This window comes from Haematobia irritans, chromosome 3 (genome assembly GCF_050003625.1).
Source record: "Haematobia irritans isolate KBUSLIRL chromosome 3, ASM5000362v1, whole genome shotgun sequence".
Lineage (NCBI taxonomy): Eukaryota > Metazoa > Arthropoda > Insecta > Diptera > Muscidae > Haematobia > Haematobia irritans.
In genome coordinates, this window is record NC_134399.1 from 205,961,849 (window position 1) to 205,984,517 (window position 22,669).

General features: G+C 34.1%; 2 protein-coding genes across 2 annotated transcripts; both read left to right on the forward strand.

The window, feature by feature from the left end:
- The first annotated feature begins 9,983 nt into the window (after positions 1–9,983).
- On the forward strand, positions 9,984–18,205 carry LOC142229266 (uncharacterized). The gene is made up of 2 exons (XM_075299798.1): positions 9,984–10,266; positions 16,905–18,205. Exon 2 carries the CDS (start codon positions 16,909–16,911, stop codon positions 17,914–17,916), a length of 1,008 nt encoding a protein of 335 aa, XP_075155913.1. The 5' UTR covers positions 9,984–10,266; positions 16,905–16,908; the 3' UTR covers positions 17,917–18,205.
- On the forward strand, positions 11,603–16,792 carry LOC142231396 (uncharacterized). Its single transcript, XM_075302003.1, has one exon. It carries the CDS (start codon positions 11,603–11,605, stop codon positions 16,790–16,792), a length of 5,190 nt encoding a protein of 1,729 aa, XP_075158118.1.
- Positions 18,206–22,669: the final 4,464 nt, after the last annotated feature.

Sequence of the window (22,669 nt, forward strand, 5' to 3'; positions counted from 1 at the left end):
AAGTTTTTCATACAAAAATTTCAATTTTTTCAGGATTTTTCATGGAAATTTTGAATTTTTGGGGGTGGTCACGAATTAAGGTCGTTTTGGCTCTAGGACGCATATTTAAGGAGTTATGGCCAAAATAAGTTTTTCATATAAAAATTTCAATTTTTTCAAGATTTTCATCGAAATTTTGAATTTTTGGGGGTGGTCACGAATTAAGGTCCTTTTGGCTCTAGGACGCATATTTAAGGAGTTATGGCCAAAATACGTTTTTCATATAAAAATTTAAATTTTTTCAAGATTTTCATCGAAATTTTGAATTTTTGGGGGTGGTCACGAATTAAGGTCCTTTTGGCTCTAGGACGCATATTTAAGGAGTTATGGCCAAAATAAGTTTTTCATACAAAAATTTCAATTTTTTAAGGATTTTCATCGAAATTTTGATTTTTTGGGGGTGGTCACGAATTAAGGTCCTTTTGGCTCTAGGACGCATATTTAAGGAGTTATGGCCAAAATAAGTTTTTCATATAAAAATTTCAATTTTTTCAGGATTTTTATCGAAATTTTGAATTTTTGGGGGTGGTCACGAATTAAGGTCCTTTTGGCTCTAGGACGCATATTTAAGGAGTTATGGACAAAATAAGTTTTTCATATAAAAATGTAAATTTTTTCAGGATATTTAAGGAGTTATGGCCAAAATAAGTTTTTCATACAAAAATTTCAATTTTTAAGGATTTTCATCGAAATTTTGAATTTTTGGGGGTGGTCACGAATTAAGGTCCTTTTGGCTCTAGGACGCATATTTAAGGAGTTATGGCCAAAATAAGTTTTTCATATAAAAATTTCAAATTTTTCCGGATTTTCATCGAAATTTTGAATTTTTGGGGGTGGTCACGAATTTAGGTCCTTTTGGCTCTAGGACGCATATTTAAGGAGTTATGGCCAAAATAAGTTTTTCATACAAAAATTTCAATTTTTTCCGGATTTTCATCGAAATTTTGAATTTTTTGGGGTGGTCACGAATTAAGGTCCTTTTGGCTCTAGGACACATATTTAAGGAGTTATGGCCAAAATACGTTTTTCATATAAAAATTTCAATTTTTTCAGGATTTTCATCGAAATTTTGAATTTTTGGGGGTGGTCACGAATTAAGGTCCTTTTGGCTCTAGGACGCATATTTAAGGAGTTATGGCCAAAATAAGTTTTTCATACAAAAATTTCAATTTTTTAAGGATTTTTCATGGAAATTTTGAATTTTTGGGGGTGGTCACGAATTAAGGTCGTTTTGGCTCTAGGACGCATATTTAAGGAGTTATGGCCAAAATAAGTTTTTCATATAAAAATTTCAATTTTTTCAGGATTTTCATCGAAATTTTGATTTTTTGGGGGTGGTCACGAATTAAGGTCCTTTTGGCTCTAGGACGCATATTTAAGGAGTTATGGCCAAAATAAGTTTTTCATACAAAAATTTCAATTTTTTAAGGATTTTTCATGGAAATTTTGAATTTTTGGGGGTGGTCACGAATTAAGGTCGTTTTGGCTCTAGGACGCATATTTAAGGAGTTATGGCCAAAATAAGTTTTTCATACAAAAATTTCAATTTTTTCAGGATTTTTCATGGAAATTTTGAATTTTTGGGGGTGGTCACGAATTAAGGTCGTTTTGGCTCTAGGACGCATATTTAAGGAGTTATGGCCAAAATAAGTTTTTCATATAAAAATTTCAATTTTTTCCGGATTTTCATCGAAATTTTGAATTTTTTGGGGTGGTCACGAATTAAGGTCATTTTGGCTCTAGGACGCATATTTAAGGAGTTATGGCCAAAATACGTTTTTCATATAAAAATTTCAATTTTTTCAGGATTTTCATCGAAATTTTGAATTTTTGGGGGTGGTCACGAATTAAGGTCCTTTTGGCTCTAGGACGCATATTTAAGGAGTTATGGCCAAAATAAGTTTTTCATATAAAAATTTCAATTTTTTCAGGATTTTCATCGAAATTTTGATTTTTTGGGGGTGGTCACGAATTAAGGTCCTTTTGGCTCTAGGACGCATATTTAAGGAGTTATGGCCAAAATACGTTTTTCATATAAAAATTTCAATTTTTTCAAGATTTTCATCGAAATTTTGAATTTTTGGGGGTGGTCACGAATTAAGGTCCTTTTGGCTCTAGGACGCATATTTAAGGAGTTATGGCCAAAATAAGTTTTTCATATAAAAATTTCAATTTTTTAAGGATTTTCATCGAAATTTTGATTTTTTGGGGGTGGTCACGAATTAAGGTCCTTTTGGCTCTAGGACGCATATTTAAGGAGTTATGGCCAAAATAAGTTTTTCATATAAAAATTTCAATTTTTTCCGGATTTTCATCGAAATTTTGAATTTTTGGGGGTGGTCACGAATTAAGGTCCTTTTGGCTCTAGGACGCATATTTAAGGAGTTATGGCCAAAATAAGTTTTTCATATAAAAATTTCAATTTTTTCAGGATTTTTATCGAAATTTTGAATTTTTGGGGGTGGTCACGAATTAAGGTCCTTTTGGCTCTAGGACGCATATTTAAGGAGTTATGGACAAAATAAGTTTTTCATATAAAAATGTAAATTTTTTCAGGATATTTAAGGAGTTATGGCCAAAATAAGTTTTTCATACAAAAATTTCAATTTTTAAGGATTTTCATCGAAATTTTGAATTTTTGGGGGTGGTCACGAATTAAGGTCCTTTTGGCTCTAGGACGCATATTTAAGGAGTTATGGCCAAAATAAGTTTTTCATACAAAAATTTCAATTTTTTAAGGATTTTCATCGAAATTTTGATTTTTTGGGGGTGGTCACGAATTAAGGTCCTTTTGGCTCTAGGACGCATATTTAAGGAGTTATGGCCAAAATAAGTTTTTCATATAAAAATTTCAATTTTTTCAGGATTTTTATCGAAATTTTGAATTTTTGGGGGTGGTCACGAATTAAGGTCCTTTTGGCTCTAGGACGCATATTTAAGGAGTTATGGACAAAATAAGTTTTTCATATAAAAATGTAAATTTTTTCAGGATATTTAAGGAGTTATGGCCAAAATAAGTTTTTCATACAAAAATTTCAATTTTTAAGGATTTTCATCGAAATTTTGAATTTTTGGGGGTGGTCACGAATTAAGGTCCTTTTGGCTCTAGGACGCATATTTAAGGAGTTATGGCCAAAATAAGTTTTTCATATAAAAATTTCAAATTTTTCCGGATTTTCATCGAAATTTTGAATTTTTGGGGGTGGTCACGAATTTAGGTCCTTTTGGCTCTAGGACGCATATTTAAGGAGTTATGGCCAAAATAAGTTTTTCATACAAAAATTTCAATTTTTTCCGGATTTTCATCGAAATTTTGAATTTTTTGGGGTGGTCACGAATTAAGGTCCTTTTGGCTCTAGGACACATATTTAAGGAGTTATGGCCAAAATACGTTTTTCATATAAAAATTTCAATTTTTTCAGGATTTTCATCGAAATTTTGAATTTTTGGGGGTGGTCACGAATTAAGGTCCTTTTGGCTCTAGGACGCATATTTAAGGAGTTATGGCCAAAATAAGTTTTTCATACAAAAATTTCAATTTTTTAAGGATTTTTCATGGAAATTTTGAATTTTTGGGGGTGGTCACGAATTAAGGTCGTTTTGGCTCTAGGACGCATATTTAAGGAGTTATGGCCAAAATAAGTTTTTCATATAAAAATTTCAATTTTTTCAGGATTTTCATCGAAATTTTGATTTTTTGGGGGTGGTCACGAATTAAGGTCCTTTTGGCTCTAGGACGCATATTTAAGGAGTTATGGCCAAAATAAGTTTTTCATACAAAAATTTCAATTTTTTAAGAATTTTCATCAAAATTTTGATTTTTTGGGGGTGGTCACGAATTAAGGTCCTTTTGGCTCTAGGACGCATATTTAAGGAGTTATGGCCAAAATAAGTTTTTCATATAAAAATTTAAATTTTTTCAGGATTTTCATCGAAATTTTGAATTTTTGGGGGTGGTCACGAATTATGGTCGTTTTGGCTCTAGGACGCATATTTAAGGAGTTATGGCCAAAATAAGTTTTTCATATAAAAATTTCAATTTTTTCAGGATTTTCATCGAAATTTTGATTTTTTGGGGGTGGTCACGAATTAAGGTCCTTTTGGCTCTAGGACGCATATTTAAGGAGTTATGGCCAAAATAAGTTTTTCATATAAAAATTTCAAATTTTTCCGGATTTTCATCGAAATTTTGAATTTTTGGGGGTGGTCACGAATTAAGGTCCTTTTGGCTCTAGGACGCATATTTAAGGAGTTATGGCCAAAATAAGTTTTTCATACAAAAATTTCAATTTTTTAAGGATTTTCATCGAAATTTTGATTTTTTGGGGGTGGTCACGAAGTAAGGTCCTTTTGGCTCTAGGACGCATATTTAAGGAGTTATGGCCAAAATAAGTTTTTCATACAAAAATTTCAATTTTTTCAGGATTTTTCATGGAAATTTTGAATTTTTGGGGGTGGTCACGAATTAAGGTCGTTTTGGCTCTAGGACGCATATTTAAGGAGTTATGGCCAAAATAAGTTTTTCATACAAAAATTTCAATTTTTTCAGGATTTTTCATGGAAATTTTGAATTTTTGGGGGTGGTCACGAATTAAGGTCGTTTTGGCTCTAGGACGCATATTTAAGGAGTTATGGCCAAAATAAGTTTTTCATATAAAAATTTCAATTTTTTCAAGATTTTCATCGAAATTTTGAATTTTTGGGGGTGGTCACGAATTAAGGTCCTTTTGGCTCTAGGACGCATATTTAAGGAGTTATGGCCAAAATACGTTTTTCATATAAAAATTTCAATTTTTTCAAGATTTTCATCGAAATTTTGAATTTTTGGGGGTGGTCACGAATTAAGGTCCTTTTGGCTCTAGGACGCATATTTAAGGAGTTATGGCCAAAATAAGTTTTTCATACAAAAATTTCAATTTTTTAAGGATTTTCATCGAAATTTTGATTTTTTGGGGGTGGTCACGAATTAAGGTCCTTTTGGCTCTAGGACGCATATTTAAGGAGTTATGGCCAAAATAAGTTTTTCATATAAAAATTTCAATTTTTTCAGGATTTTTATCGAAATTTTGAATTTTTGGGGGTGGTCACGAATTAAGGTCCTTTTGGCTCTAGGACGCATATTTAAGGAGTTATGGACAAAATAAGTTTTTCATATAAAAATGTAAATTTTTTCAGGATATTTAAGGAGTTATGGCCAAAATAAGTTTTTCATACAAAAATTTCAATTTTTAAGGATTTTCATCGAAATTTTGAATTTTTGGGGGTGGTCACGAATTAAGGTCCCTTTGGCTCTAGGACGCATATTTAAGGAGTTATGGCCAAAATAAGTTTTTCATATAAAAATTTCAAATTTTTCCGGATTTTCATCGAAATTTTGAATTTTTGGGGGTGGTCACGAATTTAGGTCCTTTTGGCTCTAGGACGCATATTTAAGGAGTTATGGCCAAAATAAGTTTTTCATACAAAAATCTCAATTTTTTCCGGATTTTCATCGAAATTTTGAATTTTTTGGGGTGGTCACGAATTAAGGTCCTTTTGGCTCTAGGACACATATTTAAGGAGTTATGGCCAAAATACGTTTTTCATATAAAAATTTCAATTTTTTCAGGATTTTCATCGAAATTTTGAATTTTTGGGGGTGGTCACGAATTAAGGTCCTTTTGGCTCTAGGACGCATATTTAAGGAGTTATGGCCAAAATAAGTTTTTCATACAAAAATTTCAATTTTTTAAGGATTTTTCATGGAAATTTTGAATTTTTGGGGGTGGTCACGAATTAAGGTCGTTTTGGCTCTAGGACGCATATTTAAGGAGTTATGGCCAAAATAAGTTTTTCATATAAAAATTTCAATTTTTTCAGGATTTTCATCGAAATTTTGATTTTTTGGGGGTGGTCACGAATTAAGGTCCTTTTGGCTCTAGGACGCATATTTAAGGAGTTATGGCCAAAATAAGTTTTTCATACAAAAATTTCAATTTTTTAAGAATTTTCATCAAAATTTTGATTTTTTGGGGGTGGTCACGAATTAAGGTCCTTTTGGCTCTAGGACGCATATTTAAGGAGTTATGGCCAAAATAAGTTTTTCATATAAAAATTTAAATTTTTTCAGGATTTTCATCGAAATTTTGAATTTTTGGGGGTGGTCACGAATTATGGTCGTTTTGGCTCTAGGACGCATATTTAAGGAGTTATGGCCAAAATAAGTTTTTCATATAAAAATTTCAATTTTTTCAGGATTTTCATCGAAATTTTGATTTTTTGGGGGTGGTCACGAATTAAGGTCCTTTTGGCTCTAGGACGCATATTTAAGGAGTTATGGCCAAAATAAGTTTTTCATATAAAAATTTCAAATTTTTCCGGATTTTCATCGAAATTTTGAAATTTTGGGGGTGGTCACGAATTAAGGTCCTTTTGGCTCTAGGACGCATATTTAAGGAGTTATGGCCAAAATAAGTTTTTCATACAAAAATTTCAATTTTTTAAGGATTTTCATCGAAATTTTGATTTTTTGGGGGTGGTCACGAATTAAGGTCCTTTTGGCTCTAGGACGCATATTTAAGGAGTTATGGCCAAAATAAGTTTTTCATACAAAAATTTCAATTTTTTCAGGATTTTTCATGGAAATTTTGAATTTTTGGGGGTGGTCACGAATTAAGGTCGTTTTGGCTCTAGGACGCATATTTAAGGAGTTATGGCCAAAATAAGTTTTTCATACAAAAATTTCAATTTTTTCAGGATTTTTCATGGAAATTTTGAATTTTTGGGGGTGGTCACGAATTAAGGTCGTTTTGGCTCTAGGACGCATATTTAAGGAGTTATGGCCAAAATAAGTTTTTCATATAAAAATTTCAATTTTTTCCGGATTTTCATCGAAATTTTGAATTTTTTGGGGTGGTCACGAATTAAGGTCATTTTGGCTCTAGGACGCATATTTAAGGAGTTATGGCCAAAATACGTTTTTCATATAAAAATTTCAATTTTTTCAGGATTTTCATCGAAATTTTGAATTTTTGGGGGTGGTCACGAATTAAGGTCCTTTTGGCTCTAGGACGCATATTTAAGGAGTTATGGCCAAAATAAGTTTTTCATATAAAAATTTCAATTTTTTCAGGATTTTCATCGAAATTTTGATTTTTTGGGGGTGGTCACGAATTAAGGTCCTTTTGGCTCTAGGACGCATATTTAAGGAGTTATGGCCAAAATACGTTTTTCATATAAAAATTTCAATTTTTTCAGGATTTTCATCGAAATTTTGAATTTTTGGGGGTGGTCACGAATTAAGGTCCTTTTGGCTCTAGGACGCATATTTAAGGAGTTATGGCCAAAATAAGTTTTTCATATAAAAATTTCAATTTTTTCAGGATTTTCATCGAAATTTTGATTTTTTGGGGGTGGTCACGAATTAAGGTCCTTTTGGCTCTAGGACGCATATTTAAGGAGTTATGGCCAAAATACGTTTTTCATATAAAAATTTCAATTTTTTCAAGATTTTCATCGAAATTTTGAATTTTTGGGGGTGGTCACGAATTAAGGTCCTTTTGGCTCTAGGACGCATATTTAAGGAGTTATGGCCAAAATAAGTTTTTCATACAAAAATTTCAATTTTTTAAGGATTTTCATCGAAATTTTGATTTTTTGGGGGTGGTCACGAATTAAGGTCCTTTTGGCTCTAGGACGCATATTTAAGGAGTTATGGCCAAAATAAGTTTTTCATATAAAAATTTCAATTTTTTCAGGATTTTTATCGAAATTTTGAATTTTTGGGGGTGGTCACGAATTAAGGTCCTTTTGGCTCTAGGACGCATGGAAATTTTGAATTTTTGGGGGTGGGCACGAATTAAGGTCGTTTTGGCTCTAGGACGCATATTTAAGGAGTTATGGCCAAAATAAGTTTTTCATATAAAAATTTCAATTTTTTCAGGATTTTCATCGAAATTTTGATTTTTTGGGGGTGGTCACGAATTAAGGTCCTTTTGGCTCTAGGACGCATATTTAAGGAGTTATGGCCAAAATAAGTTTTTCATACAAAAATTTCAATTTTTTAAGAATTTTCATCAAAATATTGATTTTTTGGGGGTGGTCACGAATTAAGGTCCTTTTGGCTCTAGGACGCATATTTAAGGAGTTATGGCCAAAATAAGTTTTTCATATAAAAATTTAAATTTTTTCAGGATTTTTATCGAAATTTTGAATTTTTGGGGGGTGGTCACGAATTATGGTCCTTTTGGCTCTAGGACGCATATTTAAGGAGTTATGGACAAAATAAGTTTTTCATATAAAAATGTAAATTTTTTCAGGATATTTAAGGAGTTATGGCCAAAATAAGTTTTTCATACAAAAATTTCAATTTTTAAGGATTTTCATCGAAATTTTGAATTTTTGGGGGTGGTCACGAATTAAGGTCCTTTTGGCTCTAGGACGCATATTTAAGGAGTTATGGCCAAAATAAGTTTTTCATATAAAAATTTCAAATTTTTCCGGATTTTCATCGAAATTTTGAATTTTTGGGGGTGGTCACGAATTTAGGTCCTTTTGGCTCTAGGACGCATATTTAAGGAGTTATGGCCAAAATAAGTTTTTCATACAAAAATTTCAATTTTTTCCGGATTTTCATCGAAATTTTGAATTTTTTGGGGTGGTCACGAATTAAGGTCCTTTTGGCTCTAGGACGCTGTTGAATCCCGAATTCAACAATATGTAAGATCATTCTATTTCTAATATTTTATTTTTTATCATCTATATTTTTTAATTGAATTGGTTTGATTTTTCATATGATGTGAAGTATCGATAAGATTTTGAATTCGCTTTAACTTTACTAGTATATGTATCTCTTTTTCTCATGAATTTCTTGAATATGACCTGGTGTCAATAGTTTTTAAGTTTTCTTTTGTTGTTAGTTATAAGTAACTCGTCAATAAAGCCAGTTGTCTTGCCTTTAGAAACGAAAGTGCTTCTGGTTTCTTTTTTCACTGGGAAAGGCGTTCTCCCTAAACTTCATGAACTCTCAACTGGGTAGAGAAGAGTTCATCATATGGTCCTTCGGAAAAACGTCTCAAATTGGATTTGAGACTAGATGTGTACCAGTATCTTTTTGATATCAACAAATTTTCAAAAAGACCGAGCTTTCCATCATCGAAGCAGTGTAGAAAGAGTCTACATATGTGTGAATATAAAACACAAAGGAAAAAGTGTTGTTCAACACATCATCAAAAAGGAAAAAGTTGGGTTTCCATCTTAGAAGCTTGCATCGAAATTTGTGGTCTGCTGGCAGCGGGCATCCTACGAGTGGAGGAGTGCAAGCTAGAAGACGACAACCAATCATCAGTGCTCCAAGGGTATCCAAAGCTCGAAAAGAGTAAGGGATTAGAGCAGGTATGTGTGGTGGTAGTTGGTTTCTTAAAGTGTGATCTTTGCAAGCAAATAAAAAACTAGAAGAAAGTGTTCAAAAGAAAAAATCCAAAAATTGAAAGAAAGAAACTGAAAAAATTTTAAAACGGTACCGCAAATGAACATATAAATAAGTGCTAATATTGAAAAAAGCATAAAAAACCGTTAAAAAAGTTGGAACTCGAATAATACGAACAAAAGTGGAAAAACAAATTATATACGAGAACAATTTCATAAACTAAAATTTATATAACAATTGAAAAAACTGTTTTTGATATCACCCTAATATTATGGGCGAAACAAATAAATTGAAAATCATTCTTTGCCGTTCCATAATTTGATATCATTTATTTTCTGTTAAAGAGAACAACATTAAAAAACATCACTCTCTTAAACTGTTCATGTGAATAGCAACTAGAATCAAAACTGAAAAAAAACGCGAAAGTAGCAACATTTTTACAGAACATAGCTCATATGTCAAACTTCAACGCCGCTCTCTCGTTCTCGCCATCGGCAAAGACAAATGAACCAAGAAGAAGAAATTAAAAGTGATCAAGTGCCGGTAACGTTGACCGAATAATTTTCATGTGTTGCAAAAGAAGTTCAAAATTTAATATAAATTATAGAAATCAAAGTGGACTATAAAGTGAAAAATTGTTTCAATATATTTGCTAAAAAGTAGCGACAGTCGTGGTTAAAAACATAAAACATTTTAGTCGCAGTAGAGACAATTTAAAAAGAAATACAAAAGTGCAACAACAATTGTGTGCCGGCAAAGTAAGCACCATCATTGTGCAGGAGCATTATTGAAAACACAAGAAAAGAAGTTTAAATTGAAGGGTGAGTGTTTCATTTTTTTTCTAATGAGTGTTTATTTAATGCCAATAAGAATTTCGTCAGAAATATTTGAAAGAAAAAAACCTAAAAGTACCGTACAATTTAACAACAACTACAACATAGGAAAGTGCGAAAACGAAGAACCACTAATAGAAAAAAAAACCAACAACAACATTTAAGTTGCGGTGCGTGAATTCTTCGGTGGCCAAATATTGATAGACAAAACGGAGAAGATCTTCTTTAGGGAAACAACAACAACATATTGGAGTTTGTGGCGTTGTGTGTTTTTTCTTCGTCAAGCAGCAAGCAGTCAAAGGTGCAAGCGGTAAGCTGATATATACACACGTACATACATATATGGGTAGTCAATGTTGTTGATGTGACGTCATACCCATTGGAAGAAAAATAGGGTTTGCCTACCAGGAGAAAAAATAGGGTATGCAGGTTGCGATTTTTTTTTCTTCAGAATTGAACGAAAATACCTACTGTCAACTAAAATTTAATATTTCTGAAATATTGAATCGGGAATTGTACGGGATAATAAAAAATCACTAAATCATGAAAAACAATTACTGGCACTAAATACGAACAATTACAATTACATATATATATATATTTTTTTGAAATAACATATATGAACATTTTCAAAATTTAAATGGAAGTTAGTGGTAAAGAAAGTTATCAAAAATTTATTTAGTGTTAAATAGAATTGATTTGGATGGCATATACAATCCAATTTTCTGGAGTGTAGGATTGTTTAAATTTAAATAATGTTTGTCGATAACTAAAGAATAATCTATACGATATTTCTGAATCAAAATCATGAGATTATTTCGGACAATGATATGGTCTGGCGTGGAATTGTTCAGATAAAAATAAAAATTCGTCGTTTTGCACGAATATGCTACAAAATTGGCAATTTAAATTTTAAAAAATTTTTACTGTGAAGCGAGGACATTCATCAACCGAGAAATTTTGGAAATATATTTTGAAAGCTGACTTCAAATTTATTTATATGGCTGTTATTTTGCAAAATTATATACGATAGTCGAATAAACACAACAGAAAATCGTGTAATAAAAATTCTCATGCGGAGATATCGAAAGTTCGCTACATTATAAAGTAACATATTGTCCCTGTAGTAGCTGAATTTATAAAAGAGGAAGGAACTCGATAAATTTGAGCAACGTTGGTAGCCAGTGTCAATTATTTTCAAGTTAATACTTATGTTGAGTATCGATCGTCGATTTTAAATTCTCATCTGTATTTTATCAATTAAAAAAAAATCAATTCAAAAATTCACCCTAAATTTAAAACAATAATTCAAATTTGAAATAAAATGGCTGCTAGACGTAAATTCCTTTTCGATCTCAATCAGCTGAATTCTTTTTGTAAATCTTTCAAAGCAAGTACAAATGTCGCGAATCTCGACGTCAATGAAGAGGAGTTAGAACGAAGATGGCGTAAGTTCCTTAATAATTACGAAGGGTTGATGACTGCAGATGAGAATGAACACGCCAAAGATTTGCTGGAAATGGCAGAAAAAGAGTATACAACTGCGTTTTCAAATTACATTGAGTGTAAAACTGAAATCAGCAGTTCAAGACCGCAAAAGCAACCCCAGCTGGAAGAAAGCAGACGTGATACGACGTTCACGGCTCATGGGTTTCCTTCATTAAAACTACCTCCGTGCGACACACAGCCCTTTGAAGGAGGGTATGCAAAATGGCCTGCTTTTAGGGACATTTTTTGGGGAGTGTTTGGTACACATTCCGAAATATCTTCGGCCCAAAAACTGTACCATCTTAGAAATAAGACCAGAGGTGAAGCGCACCAAATTGTGAAACGTTTTGACTTGGTAGATGGGAATTTTCTGCTGGCGTGGGAGGCTCTCAAAAGCCGTTATGAGAATCCCAGAATCCTTGTACACCAGCAGATGAAGATATTATTTGGAATTCAGGTTGCACAAGTTGAAAATGCAAAGTCGGTTCGCCAGATTCAACGTACAATTAATGATAGTATGGCTATTTTTAAGTCCTACGACATAAAGACAGAAAATTGGGATCCTATCCTGATCCATCATTGTTCATCGAAAATTCCTGAGGAGACACTACGTGCGTGGGAAGACTCGTTGTCGGACCACAAAACACTCCCAACCTGGAATCAAATGGATGAATTCCTATCAAAGAGAGTCGAAATGTTGGAAACTATTTCAGATATGAGAAGATCGAATCACACCTCATCAACAAAATCTCAATCCTTTCATGCCAAAACAGATTCAAACAAATTTGACGGTAAATGCAGAAAATGTAACGGCGATCATAATTTGAGAAATTGCGAGAAATTTAAGTCGATGGGAATTAAGGATAGGGTGAAATTTGTCTATAACAATAAATTCTGCGTAAATTGTTTATCTCCAAACCATTTTAAATCAAAGTGCCAAAGCAAGCTATCCTGTTTTCACTGTAACAAAAAACATCATTCACTACTCCATCTTGAGTCAAAAGATCGGAATTCATCACATGTTACTCAGGCACGCAGAAGTCCATCATCGTCAATGGAGCAGTCGTCGACGTCTTCAAATGTCCAACCTATACAAAATTTACCAGAAAATCCAACAACTTCGTCAGTGCAAACACATTTTTCTCAACATGAGGGAACGACAATTTTGCCAACAGCAATTGTTAACATTGACCATGCAGGAGAAATATTTACAGTACGAGCCCTACTGGATGCTGGATCCGAGAAAAGTTTTATTACAAAACGGATACAACAAGGTCTCTCTCTACCAACGGATTGTCATCATACACAAATTTCAGGGTTAGGAGGGACTGTTGTTGGAAATTCGAGTCATCAGTGCTTTGTAGATTTGACATCGACTGATGCAAAATTCAAAATTCGAATTCGAGCGATTGTGGTATCAAAACTTTCGCATTTTTTACCTTCTAGACGAATTCGGATAGAAAGTTTGCCAGATTTGAAAAATATAAAATTAGCAGATCCTAATTTCTTTAGACCAGCGGCTATTGACATGATTATTGGAAGTGATTTTTTGCCACTTATTAATTTGGAGGGTGTGCTTTCGTATCGTGAGAATGGATTAGAGGCCAGAGAGTCACATTTCGGCTGGTATTTGTCCGGCCCCTTACCGACGACAACAATTAACACGTTTTCAACTTTAGTTACTGATTCTGCGAATTCCGCTCTCAATGCTCAACTTAAGCGATTTTGGGAAATCGAAGAAGTTAAGGAAACCACATCAGTCTCCGAGGAAGATGAATATTGCGAGGAATTCTATCGTCAGACAACATATCGGCAAACAGATGGGAGATATGTTGTGCGGTTACCATTCCGTAAAGATTTTCCTGATACAATTTACCTGGGCCCTTCTCGAAATATGGCCCTTGCACAATATCATCGTATGGAGAAGACGTTAGGTAAAACGCCAGAATTGAAAGCCCAATATGAACGCGTTTTACAAGAATACATTGAATTGGACCACATGGAAGAGGTTAAATGTTTTGAAAATTCTGAAGTCAAGAAAAGCTCTTTTTATTTACCCCACCACGCGGTCGTTAAACCAGAGAGTAAAACAACAAAAGTGCGGGTTGTTTTTAATGGATCTAAGAAAAGCGGTAGTGGTTACTCTCTTAACAACGTTTTGTGTCCTGGTCCAATACTCCAGACAGACATCGTAAAAATTATTCTACGCTGGCGACATTATGAGTTCGTATTCACAGGGGACATAGAAAAAATGTACCGCCAGATCGTGGTACATAAACCTGATCGAGCTTATCAAAGAATTCTTTTTCGACCTCGTTCTGATGAAGCAATTAAATCATTTGAGCTCAAGACAGTTACATTTGGAATTAATTGCGCGCCGTTTCTCGCCATAAGAACATTGAAGCAGTTGAGTTATGATTGTGCAGAAACGAGTCCAAAAGCTGCAGACATTCTGAAACATGAGGTCTACGTCGATGACATTCTGTCGGGAGGATACACATTGAAGGAGGCAAAAGCGAAGCAGGTACAACTTATGCACATTTTGTCAACAGCATCTTTCCCTTTTAAGAAGATCACGGCAAACAACAGACTTTTATTACAAGATGTGGCCCGGGAGGATCTTCTCGACGAAGAGTTTTTAAAATTCGACGATTCTAGCACCGTCAAAACATTGGGCATTCGCTGGAATGCGAAATATGATAATTTTTACTATGTGGTTGGCCCAATTATTGATTCTCCAATCGTCACGAAACGACAGATCCTTTCCGTTATCGCACGCCTTTTTGATCCGCTAGGTTGGCTTGGTCCAATCGTCATCATAGCGAAAATACTTATGCAGCAGCTTTGGGAATCCAATGTCGATTGGGATGAAGCTGTCTCACCACATTTACTAGAAAAGTGGAATTCGTTTAGAGAGAGTTTGCCGAGTCTTCAAAATCTGAGAATACCAAGATGGGTATGTTTTTCACCTGGTGTACGCGTTCAGATCCACGGCTTCTGCGACGCGTCGGAGCGTGCCTATTGTGCTGCCGTATACATGAGAATTGACGATTCAGATAATATTTCCAGCAACTTACTGGTCGCAAAAACCAGAGTTGCACCGATTAAGAAAACAACAATACCTAAACTTGAGCTGTGTGGAGCATTGTTACTCACCAATTTAGTTAAAGTTGTGATTGAATCTTTGACCTGCGAATTTCAAATACACTTATGGACGGATTCATCGGTAGTGCTAGGATGGCTCCAAAAATCTCCCCAAACACTCAAAACATTCGTAGCAAATCGAGTATCGGAGATTCAGCAATTTACCAATATAGCAAACTGGAAACATATTAAAACTGATGATAACCCAGCAGATTTGGGTACCCGTGGCAGCTTACCACAAGATCTGATTGAAAACTGCCTATGGTGGACTGGTCCTTCATGGATTCGAGCTCCCGAAAATCTTTGGCCAAAGCCGCGCACTTTTGATCCAACTGATCTTGAAACCAAAAGAACGTCTAACTTTCATGTAACTGCAACTGAGTGTCTAATTTCGAGGTTTTCATCATATGCTCGTGCCTTACGTGTTATGAGTTATATTCTACGAGTATTTCAGAAATCTAATTGTCGTCCCAAGAGTGTTGATATTTCAACTAAGGAAATCGAAAGAACTAAAAATCGTTTAATAATGATTGCTCAACAAATTTATTTTACCCATGAATATGATTACCTACTGCGGAATAAGTTCGTTAATAGTAAAAGCAACATAAGTGCATTAGCTCCTTTTCTTGATAAGAATGGAGTCATGAGAGTTGGCGGGCGTCTGGAAAATTCAGGATTGAGTTATGATGAAAGACATCCTGTCATCATACCAGAGAAATCACATTTTGCGTATCTTTTAATAAATTATACACATCAGATTCTATGTCATGCCGAATACAATGTGATGTTGAGAGCTATTCGTCAAGGTTTCTATATTACTAGACTTAAAAATGGAATAAGGAAATGTATAAGAGCATGCAAGGCTTGTACTATTTTCAAACGGAAATTTCAGAATCAAATGATGGCGTCATTGCCACCTGAAAGAGCAACTTACTCGCTACCTTTCACTTACACTGGAGTGGACTTCGCAGGTCCATTCAACCTCAAAACGTCAACTTTGAGAAATGCAAAAGTTATAAAAGGTTACGCCGCAGTTTTTGTTTGTTTTTCGACAAAAGCTGTGCATTTGGAAGTGTGCTCAGATATGTCCACAGAGGCTTTCTTAGCAGCTTTTACGCGGTTCACCGGCAGAAGAGGTTTGCCGAAAACAATGTTTTCCGACAATGGAAAGAATTTTGTCGGTGCGAGTAATAAACTGCTTCAGGCACATCATATGTTTTTAAAGTCATCAGGAAAATGTTTAACTGATAAGTTTGGTATACAAGGGTTTGCTTGGTCCTTTATACCCCCATATGCACCTCACATGGGAGGGCTATGGGAATCTGCCGTGAAGATAATGAAATCTCACCTTAAGAAGCAGACTAGTAACTTTAACTTTACGTATGAGGAGTTCAGTACGTTATTAGTTCGCATTGAAGCCATAATGAATTCCAGGCCGTTATCACCATTAACAGACAACATTTCTGAAATACTACCTTTAACACCAGGACATTTTTTGCGTGGTGCTCCGTTAACAGCTCCTCCGGAAGCCCCGGAAGATCCTCCAAGAGAAAATATGTCGTATTTATCCAGATGGAGAAGATTACAAGCTTTACAACATATATTCAGCCAGAGGTGGAAGTCTGAATATATAACCGAATTGCAGAGAAGATATAAATGGAAGTCGACAAGAAATAACCTAAAAGAGAACGACTTCGTAATCGTAAAAGACGATCACTTGCCTCCGACGGAATGGCGGCTCGGTCGTGTCGTGAGAGTGATATGCGGCAAAGACAATAACGTTCGTGTTGCAGAGATTAAAACTCAAAACGGTATTATTACGCGTCCGATCGTCAAACTATGTGTTCTCCCAACCCAACAAACTGATATCCCTAAACAATAAAACACAAATTAAATATATCTTGCATACGATCAACTTTTAGAATACTAATTACTCATTACATATACTTGTTTCTTTTCCTCTTCTCTTTTTTTTTTTGTTTCTTTCCCGCCAGGATAATGGAGCGCAAAGGCAGATGCCAACTATGTCATCGAAACCATCTCTTTAAAAGATGCCCAAGCTTTAGATGGATGTTAACGGATGAACGGCGAGAGGCTGCCAAAAAATGTAATCTTTGCCTCAATTGCTTGACTGACTGGCACAAGCGAGTCGAGTGTACCTCGCAAAATCGTTGCAGTATATGTGGCCGCCGTCACCACACGATGCTTCATCATGACGACATAAATGCAAGCTCTTCCACCTTGGAAGAATTGCCAGAGAATCCGACCGTAAAAGATTTGAAAGGCTACCCCATTGCTTCCCTGGCCAAGTTCGCCCCCAATAAGCCGGTTAACTTTTACAACATCGCACAAGGCTACAAACTAGAAATTTTAGAAGCTATAAAGCGTAAAGAAGCCAATGACGAGGTCATCGAAGTGAGCCCGGATACCGTTGTTGTAAGTGGTGTCGGGACTCAAACTTCAAAACTGGTACGGAAAACAATGGAGTATCAGGCTACCGAAAAACCACATGGGGCAAATTGTATGGTGATCGCTCCAGTCGTCCTATGTGATTTAGAGGCAAAGGGAAAAGTCATCACGGTTACAATGGCTCTAAATCCGAATGTAAAAGTTTCCCATGTCCGCTTCAACATAGTTGAAACCCTACCATATCGCGCTAAATGGGTTAAAAACGTCCCCTATGGCGTATTCAAAATTAAGACCAAGAAGGGAAAGTCTTGGTTCCAAGATTTTGCGGTGGTTGACGAATTTAAGATGGATATACCAGCTTCCGTAAATCGACAACTTCTACCGTTCCTTTTGGAAACCAGCGGTGTCGTCCGTGATATGTGGGCACACCCTATGCCTCACGACTTCGGGCCGATACACGGGGTAATTGGTCGTGACATGTACTGGAAGGTCTTGAAGGGTAAGAGAGCCCCTCTAGATAAATACCCTCACGTGAAGGTGCAAAATACAGAATTTGGAGTGGTGATTGAAGGATGCCTCTGCGATCCATTCCAATAATGAGTCGGGGAATATGTTGAATCCCGAATTCAACAATATGTAAGATCATTCTATTTCTAATATTTTATTTTTTATCATCTATATTTTTTAATTGAATTGGTTTGATTTTTCATATGATGTGAAGTATCGATAAGATTTTGAATTCGCTTTAACTTTACTAGTATATGTATCTCTTTTTCTCATGAATTTCTTGAATATGACCTGGTGTCAATAGTTTTTAAGTTTTCTTTTGTTGTTAGTTATAAGTAACTCGTCAATAAAGCCAGTTGTCTTGCCTTTAGAAACGAAAGTGCTTCTGGTTTCTTTTTTCACTGGGAAAGGCGTTCTCCCTAAACTTCATGAACTCTCAACTGGGTAGAGAAGAGTTCATCAGACGCATATTTAAGGAGTTATGGCCAAAATAAGTTTTTCATACAAAAATTTCAATTTTTTAAGGATTTTTCATGGAAATTTTGAATTTTTGGGGGTGGTCACGAATTAAGGTCGTTTTGGCTCTAGGACGCATATTTAAGGAGTTATGGCCAAAATAAGTTTTTCATATAAAAATTTCAATTTTTTCAGGATTTTCATCGAAATTTTGATTTTTTGGGGGTGGTCACGAATTAAGGTCCTTTTGGCTCTAGGACGCATATTTAAGGAGTTATGGCCAAAATAAGTTTTTCATACAAAAATTTCAATTTTTTAAGAATTTTCATCAAAATTTTGATTTTTTGGGGGTGGTCACGAATTAAGGTCCTTTTGGCTCTAGGACGCATATTTAAGGAGTTATGGCCAAAATGAGTTTTTCATACAAAAATTTCAATTTTTTAAGGTTCTTCATCGAAATTTTGATTTTTTGGGGGGTGGTCACGAATTAAGGTCCTTTTGGCTCTAGGACGCATATTTAAGGAGTTATGGCCAAAATAAGTTTTTCATATAAAAATTTCAATTTTTTCAGGATTTTTATCGAAATTTTGAATTTTTTGGGGTGGTCACGAATTAAGGTCCTTTTGGCTCTAGGACGCATATTTAAGGAGTTATGGACAAAATAAGTTTTTCATATAAAAATGTAAATTTTTTCAGGATATTTAAGGAGTTATGGCCAAAATAAGTTTTTCGTATAAAAATTTAAATTTTTTCAGGATTTTCATCGAAATTTTGAATTTGGTCACGAATTAAGGTCCTTTTGGCTGTAGGACGCATATTTAAGGAGTTATGGACAAAATAAGTTTTTCATATAAAAATGTAAATTTTTTCAGGATATTTAAGGAGTTATGGCCAAAATAAGTTTTTCATACAAAAATTTCAATTTTTAAGGATTTTCATCGAAATTTTGAATTTTTGGGGGTGGTCACGAATTAAGGTCCTTTTGGCTCTAGGACGCATATTTAAGGAGTTATGGCCAAAATAAGTTTTTCATGTAAAAATTTAAATTTTTTCCGGATTTTCATCGAAATTTTGAATTTTTTGGGGTGGTCACGAATTAAGGTCCTTTTGGCTCTAGGACGCATATTTAAGGAGTTATGGCCAAAATACGTTTTTCATATAAAAATTTAAATTTTTTCAGGATTTTCATCGAAATTTTGAATTTTTGGGGGTGGTCACGAATTAAGGTCCTTTTGGCTCTAGGACGCATATTTAAGGAGTTATGGCCAAAATACGTTTTTCATATAAAAATTTCAATTTTTTCCGGATTTTCATCGAAATTTTGATTTTTTGGGGGTGGTCACGAATTAAGGTCCTTTTGGCTCTAAGACGCATATTTAAGGAGTTATGGCCAAAATAAGTTTTTCATATAAAAATTTCAATTTTTTCAGGATTTTTCATGGAAATTTTGAATTTTTGGGGGTGGTCACGAATTAAGGTCGTTTTGGCTCTAGGACGCATATTTAAGGAGTTATGGCCAAAATAAGTTTTTCATATAAAAATTTCAATTTTTTCCGGATTTTCATCGAAATTTTGATTTTTTGGGGGGTGGTCACGAATTAAGGTCCTTTTGGCTCTAGGACGCATATTTAAGGAGTTATGGCCAAAATAAGTTTTTCATATAAAAATTTCAATTTTTTCAGGATTTTCATCGAAATTTTGATTTTTTGGTGGTGGTCACGAATTATGGTCCTTTTGGCTCTAGGACGCATATTTAAGGAGTTATGACCAAAATAAGTTTTTCGTACAAAAATTTCAATTTTTTCAGGATTTTCATCGAAATTTTGAATTTTTGGGGGTGGTCACGAATTATGGTCCTTTTGGCTCTAGGACGCATATTTAAGGAGTTATGGCCAAAATAAGTTTTTCATACAAAAATTTCAATTTTTTTCAGGATTTTTCATGGAAATTTTGAATTTTTGGGGGTGGTCACGAATTAAGGTCCTTTTGGCTCTAGGACGCATATTTAAGGAGTTATGGCCAAAATAAGTTTTTCATACAAAAATTTCAATTTTTTTCAGGATTTTTCATGGAAATTTTGAATTTTTGGGGGTGGTCACGAATTAAGGTCGTTTTGGCTCTAGGACGCATATTTAAGGAGTTATGGCCAAAATAAGTTTTTCATATAAAAATTTCAATTTTTTCAGGATTTTCATTGAAATTTTGATTTTGTGGGGGTGGTCACGAATTAAGGTCCTTTTGGCTCTAGGACGCATATTTAAGGAGTTATGGCCAAAATACGGTTTTCATATAAAAATTTCAATTTTTTCAAGATTTTCATCGAAATTTTGAATTTTTGGTGGTGGTCACGAATTAAGGTCCTTTTGGCTCTAGGACGCATATTTAAGGAGTTATGGCCAAAATAAGGTTTTCATACAAAAATTTCAATTTTTTTAAGGATTTTCATCGAAATTTTGATTTTTTGGGGGGTGGTCACGAATTAAGGTCCTTTTGGCTCTAGGACGCATATTTAAGGAGTTATGGCCAAAATAAGTTTTTCATATAAAAATTTCAATTTTTTCAGGATTTTTATCGAAATTTTGAATTTTTGGGGGTGGTCACGAATTAAGGTCCTTTTGGCTCTAGGACGCATATTTAAGGAGTTATGGACAAAATAAGTTTTTCATATAAAAATGTAAATTTGTTCAGGATATTTAAGGAGTTATGGCCAAAATAAGTTTTTCATACAAAAATTTCAATTTTTCCGGATTTTCATCGAAATTTTGAATTTTTGGGGGTGGTCACGAATTAAGGTCCTTTTGGCTCTAGGACGCATATTTAAGGAATGGGCAAAATAAATTTTTCATACAAAAATTTCAATTTTTTAAGGATTTTCATCGAAATTTTGATTTTTTGGTGGTGGTCACGAATTAAGGTCCTTTTGGCTCTAGGACGCATATTTAAGGAGTTATGGCCAAAATACGTTTTTCATATAAAAATTTCAATTTTTTCCGGATTTTCATCGAAATTTTGCTTTTATGGGGGTGGTCACGAATTAAGGTCCTTTTGGCTCTAGGACGCATATTTAAGGAGTTATGGCCAAAATAAGTTTTTCATACAAAAATTTAAATTTTTTCAGGATTTTTCATGGAAATTTTGAATTTTTGGGGGTGGTCACGAATTAAGGTCGTTTTGGCTCTAGGACGCATATTTAAGGAGTTATGGCCAAAATAAGTTTTTCATACAAAAATTTCAATTTTTTCAGGATTTTTCATGGAAATTTTGAATTTTTGGGGGTGGTCACGAATTAAGGTCGTTTTGGCTCTAGGACGCATATTTAAGGAGTTATGGCCAAAATAAGTTTTTCATATAAAAATTTCAATTTTTTCCGGATTTTCATCGAAATTTTGAATTTTTGGGGGTGGTCACGAATTAAGGTCGTTTTGGCTCTAGGACGCATGTTTAAGGAGTTATGGCCAAAATAAGTTTTTCATATAAAAATTTCAATTTTTTCCGGATTTTCATCGAAATTTTGAATTTTTTGGGGTGGTCACGAATTAAGGTCCTTTTGGCTCTAGGACGCATATTTTAGGAGTTATGGCCAAAATAAGTTTTTCATACAAAAATTTCAATTTTTTCATGATTTTTCATGGAAATTTTGAATTTTTGGGGGTGGTCACGAATTAAGGTCGTTTTGGCTCTAGGACGCATATTTAAGGAGTTATGGCCAAAATAAGTTTTTCATATAAAAATTTCAATTTTTTCAGGATTTTCATCGAAATTTTGATTTTTTGGGGGTGGTCACGAATTAAGGTCGTTTTGGCTCTAGGACGCATGTTTAAGGAGTTATGGCCAAAATAAGTTTTTCATATAAAAATTTCAATTTTTTCCGGATTTTCATCGAAATTTTGAATTTTTTGGGGTGGTCACGAATTAAGGTCCTTTTGGCTCTAGGACGCATATTTAAGGAGTTATGGCCAAAATACGTTTTTCATATAAAAATTTAAATTTTTTCAGGATTTTCATCGAAATTTTGAATTTTTGGGGGTGGTCACGAATTAAGGTCCTTTTGGCTCCAGAACGCATATTTAAGGAGTTATGGCCAAAATAAGTTTTTCATACAAAAATTTCAATTTTTTAAGGATTTTCATCGAAATTTTGATTTTTTGGGGGTGGTCACGAATTATGGTCCTTTTGGCTCTAGGACGCATATTTAAGGAGTTATGACCAAAATAAGTTTTTCATACAAAAATTTCAATTTTTTCAGGATTTTTCATGGAAATTTTGAATTTTTGGGGGTGGTCACGAATTAAGGTCGTTTTGGCTCTAGGACGCATATTTAAGGAGTTATGGCCAAAATAAGTTTTTCATATAAAAATTTCAAATTTTTCAGGATTTTCATCGAAAT